Source organism: Triticum dicoccoides, chromosome 3A (assembly GCF_002162155.2).
Source record: "Triticum dicoccoides isolate Atlit2015 ecotype Zavitan chromosome 3A, WEW_v2.0, whole genome shotgun sequence".
In the NCBI taxonomy this organism is placed as follows: Eukaryota; Viridiplantae; Streptophyta; class Magnoliopsida; order Poales; family Poaceae; genus Triticum; species Triticum dicoccoides.
This window is the reverse complement of record NC_041384.1, coordinates 516,758,589-516,767,679: the sequence shown is the minus strand read 5'-3', so window position 1 is coordinate 516,767,679 and position 9,091 is coordinate 516,758,589. Positions and strand designations below refer to the sequence as shown.

General features: G+C 41.8%; 1 protein-coding gene across 27 annotated transcripts; it reads left to right on the top strand.

Moving 5' to 3' along the window:
• The first annotated feature begins 332 nt into the window (after window positions 1–332).
• On the top strand, window positions 333–7,258 carry LOC119268889. Of its 27 annotated transcripts, none has more exons than XR_005133340.1 (12): window positions 333–587; window positions 717–1,158; window positions 1,539–1,607; window positions 2,420–2,571; window positions 2,649–2,863; window positions 2,968–3,275; window positions 3,683–3,766; window positions 4,199–4,485; window positions 4,586–4,977; window positions 5,564–5,892; window positions 5,972–6,125; window positions 6,715–7,258. XR_005133340.1 is itself a non-coding variant. In XM_037550601.1 (3 exons), exons 1-3 carry the CDS (start codon window positions 5,661–5,663, stop codon window positions 6,917–6,919), a joined length of 351 nt encoding a protein of 116 aa, XP_037406498.1. In that variant the 5' UTR covers window positions 4,984–5,660; the 3' UTR covers window positions 6,920–7,258. The 27 variants fall into 27 exon arrangements, 1 of the variants encoding a protein (XP_037406498.1); XR_005133341.1 differs by having other exon boundaries at window positions 333–607; XR_005133338.1 differs by having other exon boundaries at window positions 333–859; window positions 927–1,158.
• The last annotated feature ends 1,833 nt before the right edge of the window (window positions 7,259–9,091 follow it).

Below are 9,091 nucleotides of genomic sequence, written 5' to 3'. Positions count from 1 at the left end.
CTTTGTCTATATAATTACCGAACTATCGTATTTAATTTGTGACCACTCATCGTGTTGATTTACTTTTGAAATCAAAATGCTGCTAAGCCTTTGCTGTAATAGATTGCACTGCCCTTTGGCCGAGTCTGGATGGATGCCATGTATTAGACATAGTTATCTCTACTCCTAATGGAGCAGTTGGTAGTCTCCGCCAGTCAATTTTCGTCCCACCACTTTCGTCCGGTTTTTTTCGTAGGTTAACCTTTGTAGATTTTTTTTGGTTGTTTTTTTCGTCTGGTTTTCTTTCATATCTCAGGCCGCACGTAAGAAAACAGTCAACCAGGCTCATCAGATCTCGATCTGCTTCATCTCTCAAAGGACGCCCCAGCCCCGAGAGGAGCCACCGCCGCCGCCGCCGGGGAACGAGAGGAGCCGCCGCCTCCAGGTCACCACTGCCCTCGCCCTCGCATCCATACCTTCGCCGTCGCCCTCGCGCTCGCGGATCCCTGAAATGCCGCCGATCCGAGACGAGCCGCCGCCGCCGAGGAACGAGACGAGCTGCCGGCGCCGAGGAACGAGACGAGCTAGGGTTCCATACGCCGCCGCCGGTATCTCGCCCCCTCACCATGTATGCATCTCTCCTTTCCATCCCCATCTGAGACCGAAACCTACTCACGCCTCTCCTTGTTCGCCCACGCCATTGCGGCCCCAACCACGAACGCCGACGCCGGCTGTAGCCGTCACGCCGCCAGCCATCCATGCCTCGTAGCCGTCGCAGCCGGTGCTTCCCCACCGAACGAGCGCCAAGGAGAAACACCGCTGTCTTTCTACATGGTGGCCTCTCCCCTCGATCCCCTCCATCGCCTCCGCCGCCGCCGAGGTACGAGGTCGCCTCCATCTTGTTCCTTCCCTGGCCACGCCCCTCCCAATTTCTTCCCCTCATCCAGCTAGGGTTCTCACCCGCCGCCGCTTCCCTGCTGCTACCCGCCACCGGATGCCCTCCACGGACACCACCACCATGATGGCGGAATGAAGAGCAAGAGGGGTCATCGAGGATGGGTGCCGTCGTGAGGTTGCTGGTGCCCGTGTGCGGTGATGGCATTGTGGCGGAAGAAGGTCTTCTTCCTGGGGAGCCGCTACCAGCCTCCGTCTCCACCCGCGGCCACACTAAAAAGACAGGTACGCCGCCGCGCCCTCGACATATTCCCTACTGCACGTATGGTCAAGCATGTATCGCTTATCTTGCCCCATGTATCGCTTATCTTGCCCCATACGGCCTTGGCAGATCTCAATACTTGCTTGCTAATGTGCATGTGTGGATGTTGCTGGTTGCTGCTGCTGTGCACGTCTGCTTGGTGTGCCCCTGCTGTTTTGTGTTCTCACCACCACATCCACGACAAATAAAATTTCTTAGTTTTCTTAGAATGGTGTGTGTCATGATCTTCATGCCCGGCAGGGTTTAAATTACGCCTGTGGACAACGGGATTTTGATGTCCAGTTAAACTATCACTTGGTTGTGCATATGCACTATCTATTAAACCGACAATCGTTGTTTTCAGGTTCAGGTTCGATATGCTAGGGCTGAAGTACGCTCCTGAGTTAAAGAAAGACCTCGAGAGACTCTGTAGGTACGGTGCTATTGTTAGTGTGTTGTTGTCAGTACTACTCCAATACTTTGGTGTGGGGTTGCATAGTACTCCAATACTTTAGTGTGGGGTAGTACAAAATGTATTCGTGGTGGGAAAGCATCAGTCGTTCGTATTTGCAGAATATGGAAATCAACAAATATTACCATTAAGAAAGCATGCATGTTATAGTGAATACTTAGTATACCAGTCATATTTTCTTGTCAACATGCACCTATTTGGAGGCTTACCCGATATTATTGCAATCTGGTAGAACTAACATATACTATTTTACTGGAGCTAGCACCTCATGCATAGTTATTGTATCAACCAGAAAGAAACTTCCGATCTACCATTCTACAGAACCAAATTGTATAGTGAGTAATTGAAGTGAAGTTGTTTTGGGCACCCAAAGATAATTCTGTTTGTATATTCCTGCCACTTGTACGGTTACAAGAAGCTAAATGTTGTTTTTCTTTTTTATGTTCTATAAATTATTTCCATGGTTATCTCCGATACAGTTTTAAAATGACCTTTTTGGACCAATTATATTAGCTCAAGTAGCCATTTAGTTGAGTTCAAGTTCAGATTTGGCTGCCATCTTAGTTCAGTTCAGTTAGGAGCAACATTTAGCATTCTAGCTGTATGATATGATGTCTACACATTTCCCTGTTCTCTTTTTGTGTAATGTAATTCCAGACTCTTTAGGTTAACCACTGCCACTAATTCTCTAATGGATATGCCATGTGCATAGGAAGGGTGCACCCGTTTTTCCTTATCTTCATCTGAATTAAATCCGTCCAGTGTGTATGCAGGAACTAAAGACATGTATTAGAGAATGAAGCATCAATCCTCTTCTTGCTTATTGTTTGTCAAATGCTATATTAAAGCACTGTATCAATTCCATTGTTATTTACACGAAGGGACGGATTAGGACCTGTGGGATCATGGCTCTTTCAGCTTGAACGTAAGCCTCTCCGGCTGTTCCATTTACATAATAATATCTTCATTTGACAATTATGTTTATTTTTCATCCTTTTTCAGAGTATTTGTGATGTATCCTTCACTTACCGTGCCACGGGGTTATCACGGATATTGGTGGAGGACTTGGTGGACTAGCGCAAAATGGAAATCTAGAAAGAAGTGAAACTAATCAGCTATGGTTCTCCTGGAGTATTTGTGCAACCAGCAGGCCGCCCATGAGAAATATGATGTTCTTTATGCATTTAAAAAACTACTAAAGGGAAAGTTGTGAATGTGTAAGTTTTGCACTAGTAGATTCTGAAATATGTTGTTTATGCTTTTAAAAGATATACAATTCTTGAACCTTTTCAGAATTATGTAATCATCCCCTCAAACTCAGTGTATTGCAGAGCGTATGCGTCAGAGGCCAGTCGGCAGAGGTGCATGCAGGTTTGTGCTTGAGGGTGCACGCGAGCCGGCGGCTACAGGCAGAGGGTGCGGCCTGTGTGTGCGTGTTGTGGTCGCCTGATTTGATTGTAAATCGTGTAGAGCAAAGGCGGCTTCTGTGGCGCTGGAGCAACAATTTCAGTGAGCACATGGACTTGATGCAGGGAGGGTCGTCGAAGAGAAGGACGGCGGCCCGGCCTACACATGATGGAACACACATTGCCGACGATGCGGTACCAGGCCTGGAGAAGAGATCCCGAGGTATGCATGAAGCCTTCTTAGTTAGTTTTTAGTTGAGCGACTGCATAACTGAAGAATTTTGTGTGTGTAGTCTTTCAAAGTTGATTCAGACATAGCCTTACAATTCAAGAGCAACGGTGTCTGAACTTTTCAAAATTATATCAATTATTGTACTGTTTTTGGATTGTTGACGAGATATGTAGATTTGTGATATTGATTGCAATGAAATTTGGTTCAGTTATTCAGTGTTTAGACATACAAGATACTATACTATAGCTTAGGATTAAAAAATTGGTCACTTTGTTTCATTCTAGAATGCCCGCTGTAGTACTGCTTTGCCACTATCTGCGTGATATCCCTGGCAATATTTCTGGAAAGCATTACAAACTATATAAGTTTTGCCGTCACTGCTTGCCTTGCCTGTGCAGTTTCCATTCTTCTGCAACGACAGGGAGTATGTTATCGGCCGCGGGGTCTAGGCATCTAGAAAGACGTACTACTGCGCTAATAAGGTATCTGATGAAATAGTACAACTTTATATGTCAGGGTTCCTTTACGACAGGGAGTATGTTATCGGTCACGTGATTGCTTTTACAGCCATTTTCAGGGTTCCTTTACTACTGTACATGAGATGGAAACTCTTGCTATTTTTGTTCCATGTTCCCATTTGCAAATTTTCATCACGTGGTTGCTTTTACAGCCATTGCCGCTTTGTCCATATTTGGTTATGATGCACTGCATTCTATATCCATCAGTGCCAAGCATATTTCTCCTTTCTATCTGTAGTTCCTCGCACTAGATAAGCGAAGGACGATGCATACTATGATCCCTCCCTCTCTCTCTCTCTCTCTATATATATATATATATATATATATATATATATATCTAAATTCATGGTAGCAAGAATCACTACGTACTGATACTAATTAAACTATACCTTTCAGGTGTTTGATGAAATGCCCTCCGTCCGGAAATACTTGTCATCAAAATGAATAAAAGGAGATCACAATGTTGGACACGACCACCTAAGAACGGAATATTTTTAGTTGGAATACTATTTTAATGATCAATCACAATGTTGGACGCGACCACCTACTTATTCCCGAGACTTTAAGTCTTTGGTGGCTTAAGCACAATATGCCCGGCATATGTTCTACATCTGCGGCATGTAATGACCCTACTGGCATTTCAAGAGGTCTGTAAATACAACACTCTTCCAAAGTATTTCCAAGTAAGTGTTCACCTCGTGAGATTTATTAAATGTTTTAGATATCTCGCTTGTGAATGCTCATCGGTAGCTAATATCCTGAGTATTTTGATAACGGGTTTAGATCTGGACAGTTATTGAGCCTGCATTGATGAAATAGTTGACAAAGAAGGAACTGAAATGAGGTTATTGAGGCTGCATTTAAGAATCTTGGTTGATGAGCTGATATCTGACCAAAAGCTCAAGAACTAGAAGCAAGCCTGACATCCTTTTTCTGTAATCGGTATATTCTCGGTAGCAAGCCTGTCATCCTTTTGTATCCACATGAGGCTTAGGGGCCGTTTGGATTAGCACCAACGCCGACCCTATCAATTTTTAGGTGGTCCCCTGCAATTTGGACCCTGTTTGGACCATCGCCAAAATATTGGCTCGCCCTGGCTCGCCCCGAAGGCTCAGTGTTACTTCTGCCAACTCGTGGGCGCATCGAGGGCGCCGAAATCGGTCGCCAAAAAATTGGTGAGCACGTCCCTCGCTGGCTGATACGAGGTTCTCGTGTTAGTTTTTCTTAATCTCGTATAGTTCGAACAATCTTGGTGTCTACTATGCTTTTCAGAAAGGTGAGTGCATTTGTGAAGCTTCCTGCAGAGTTTCACATGATGAGTAGGTAAATGTGCTGCTTGTGCGTTTACCAAGTAGTTATATAGGAGAGCACACAAGCAATAGACTACATAGCTTGTGCTAATTTCCATGATAAGTTTTATCGCATATGAACAAGTTATATTGTCAGTTAAGTTATTATTAGAAATTGAGTTGCTTATCGTCGAGTAAAAGACGTTCCTTTAGAGTATTTATAGTTTTATACTAATACTTTATCAAGGTGATATGCTGAAGATTTGTGATTATTACAGTATGTCCTTTACATTGCTTTGTCCAACAGAGGCATTTCTATTTTTCTATCCTCAGAAGAAAAAAACAGTAAAAAGAAGATAGAGCTCGTTTAGTTTGTTTCTACAAATCTTCAACAACACGTTTATAACAATATCACCAGCCTAAATGCTTGTTACTTACAATATTTTTAATTCAGTTGACCTCTGGAATGCAGATTATTGAAGGTTGTTTCTGAAGTTGTGATTGACTGGAACCAAAGGAAAGTTGGGGACTTTTTTGGTGTGAATTGCTTGGATTAAGTGGGAGTGAAGATGTTCTTTCTGTCTATATCTGGTTCTATTATTGGCAAATTTGTGCCTTCGAGATTGCTGCGGGTGTTTGTGTTCTCGAGCTGAAAATTTAGATTATTACCATGTTTGGTCTCCTGAATATAAATCATGATTCTTTTCATCTCAATTGCAGACCAACAGACCTTTCCGTCCTCATATTCCCCGGATTCGTTTTCTGCGATCGAGCGCCCGAGCGGTTGCATCTCGACGGCAGGTGCGCGTTCCATTTCAGTAGTTATACTTCAGTCCAGAAGTTTTTTGGGCTCTCTAACTTTTTTGAGTGGTTTTTCCAGTTCCCTTTACAACCGAGTTAGCTTTATACTATGAGCAGTGAGCAAGTCATGTATAAAGCAAAAACAAAATATTGGTCTGCTATCAAATGGTACATTTATTTGAACTCTAAAGGCAGGTTCAGGGTCTCATGAAGAGGGCATGTGTTTGTATTAGGTGAGATCTGAACTGATTCTGACCAATGTGAAATTAATTTTGTTGTTGATGGATCTGCAATTATTTATGTGCACAGAAGTGCCGTAGTTGAGAAGCCTGAGAAGAATATATCACTTAGGTACAGATTCGAGCTAGGGTTTTTCATTTTGTCCTTCCAATCCATTTATCATGCGATAATTTGCCCATAAAAGACATACATGATGGTCGTCGTTGGACATACTATATTTGTTTACTTCTACCCATAAATTTAAAGTCCTGAACATGTATATTACACATCTCTTGCAGGATATATTAATATTAAACTATGTGTGCGTTCCACTGCATTCATCTATTTAAGGCATGATATTTGTAAGCTTGGTTCAGGCTGCCACACATCTATCTATATAATGCACAATATTTCTATGCTTGGTTCAGGTTGTTTCCGACAACCATTGGCAATCTGTCCCTATGTCATTCCTCTTATATATACATAAGAACTGTCTACACAGATCAGAGTGTGTGTATGAGGGTCGTTTCCATTTGTGTTCTGTTCCCTTTATTGTTTTATCAATGTAAAACCCTTGACAAATTATCCATTCCTTTTTCACAGATCAGAAGGTTTTGCAGTTGAAAAGCTTATAGGTTTGAGCACCCCAAACAACGGGGTGGGCCCTTTGACCTGTGGTGGGTTCTGCTGGTACCAAGAGAAGGAGGTTCCTTTTAACCTGCAGGAGCTCTGCCAATGGCAGCGTGCTTTCCTTGACAATGATGTGGTACTGCACGTACGCAACATGCAGCGAGTGAAATCGGCGTAAGAGGGCATCTTGCAAGCAGCACCAAATCCTATATTATGGGACCGAGTGAGTATCTCAAAGAAGAAATAATTTTTTTGATGTAGGAATATCTGTAGGCTGATTATGCTTTGATGTATAGATCGCAGTAGCACTTAGGTAAAATATAAGTTCTTAGCTAGTTTAATAGTACTTTTGTCGAACAAAGCTCAATTGACATTACGCTAAAACCTTGAGAATACCTGAGGGGACAAGGCAAGTGTTGTTTGTAATGACTTGTGTTATGATATTGCAAAATAGATTAGACGGAAAAGTACATAGCATTGCCATGGAATATTTAATACTTTTAGATCTGCCTGTTCATATGATGGCATCCACAAAATCCTTTCTACCATGTGGGTGTGTTTGTGTTAGAGTTGTTTCACACAAGTAGTCAAATTATTTTCTATGTGTATGCTTCTCCTTTTATCAACTTATGAGAAATTATATTAATGGGACATGCTTTATTTGCAAGATATAGATGTCTTAACTTGATAAAAGGACTTTATATCGAATGTGTTTGTGCGACTGAAGATGAGGCATGCTTTATTTGAAAAATTATATTGAGTGTGTTTGTGCGACTGGAGATGGAGGATGGCTTGTGCTCTCGCTTGTGTGGTTACCACGGTGCTCCGGCCATTATGAAGATGTGTTGTGGCGGTGATAATGTGTTCCAACTTGGACGGCGTTGCCCCCATTGCATGCGTCGTTCCACTCCTTGGAGGCGTCGTCGAGGTGTGTCGGCATCTTTCCCCTCACATTGGTGTTTGGTGGTTGTCTTCGGGCGAAAGCCTAGGTTCTCATAAATAATGTTCAACAAACTGGAATTCATTTAGCAACCGATTTTTATGCTCCGTTTGAACTCATCTATCTATCTATCTATCTATACCTCTCTCTCTCTCTATATATATATAGGGTCGCGCTATTCGTCATCCTGGGTGAGGAATAGTTATTCTTCACCCCCTCTCTATTTTGACATCAATGCATCATAATTTTACGTTCCGTAAGTTATGTCTTATTTCTGACGTAAAAAGAGACCGTAAGAAAATATATAATCGTCATAAAAAAAGTTTATGTTATGTAAAATTACAAACATAAAAACATAGTGTAAAATACACATAAACTGCAAATTTTCTTATCTTATGATCTATATTTTTATTTTTATGCGAAATTTTACGTAATGAATCAATAGGAATGTAACTATTTAAATTCCAAACGTAATTTAATTATGAAATGATCGTAAGATTACCTCGGGTGAAGAATAACTTATTCTGCACTCTGGGTGATAAATAGTATCACTATATATATATATACTTATACTAATTAGAGACTCCCTAGAAATTTCCAAGTTAATCAGTAATTAGGAGTCTTTGATCAGGTGGGACCAAATTATTACTGTGTAGATCTCTCATGAATCTCTCCCCAAAAGAAAAAAAATCTTATAGATATTTTCCTGACGATTGAAATTTCTCAATGTCTCGTGCGTTGAAAAAGTCTCACGTATCTCTCTCCCACAACCCCATTCAATTTCAGAAAACAATATAAACAATCTCTCACGTATCTCTCTCCAAATAAGAAAAAACTCTCACGTATATCTCTCCGCACATGTAAAGAAGTCTTACGTACACATCTCTCCCACAACCACACTCAAACAATTTGGAAAAAAAAAATCCACCACACGATCCTAATGCATAATTTTTTTCCTCCTCTAATTAAAGCAATTTCTATCTCTTCTGGGAAAAAAACTAAATCTACTCCACGGTCTCTTCCTCATTAGTACTCCATGATATCTTTCTCCATACTTCATGGACTCTTCCTATTCTCCATCGGACTTTCCTCACGTGGAAAATAATTCCATCCATGGCTTCTTCCTCCTCTCCATGATCTCTCTTTCTGTCTCCGCCAATGAAAAACAAATGCATAGCCTCTCTGAAGCTGAACAAGGTAGGTTTGGAAATTGATTCCATGTGCTTAAGGAGATTATCACCCTTATCCATTCCCCTTCGATGCCGGCGAGGTGGTCGGGCGGGAGCTCGGCTCTGTAGCGACGCGGCTCGAGGAAATATAAGTTGTGGTGGCAAATATAATACACATAATCCATATTGTTTATGCACTAGCGTGTGTGCGTGTGAAATAGATGAATTATGATCCCGTACC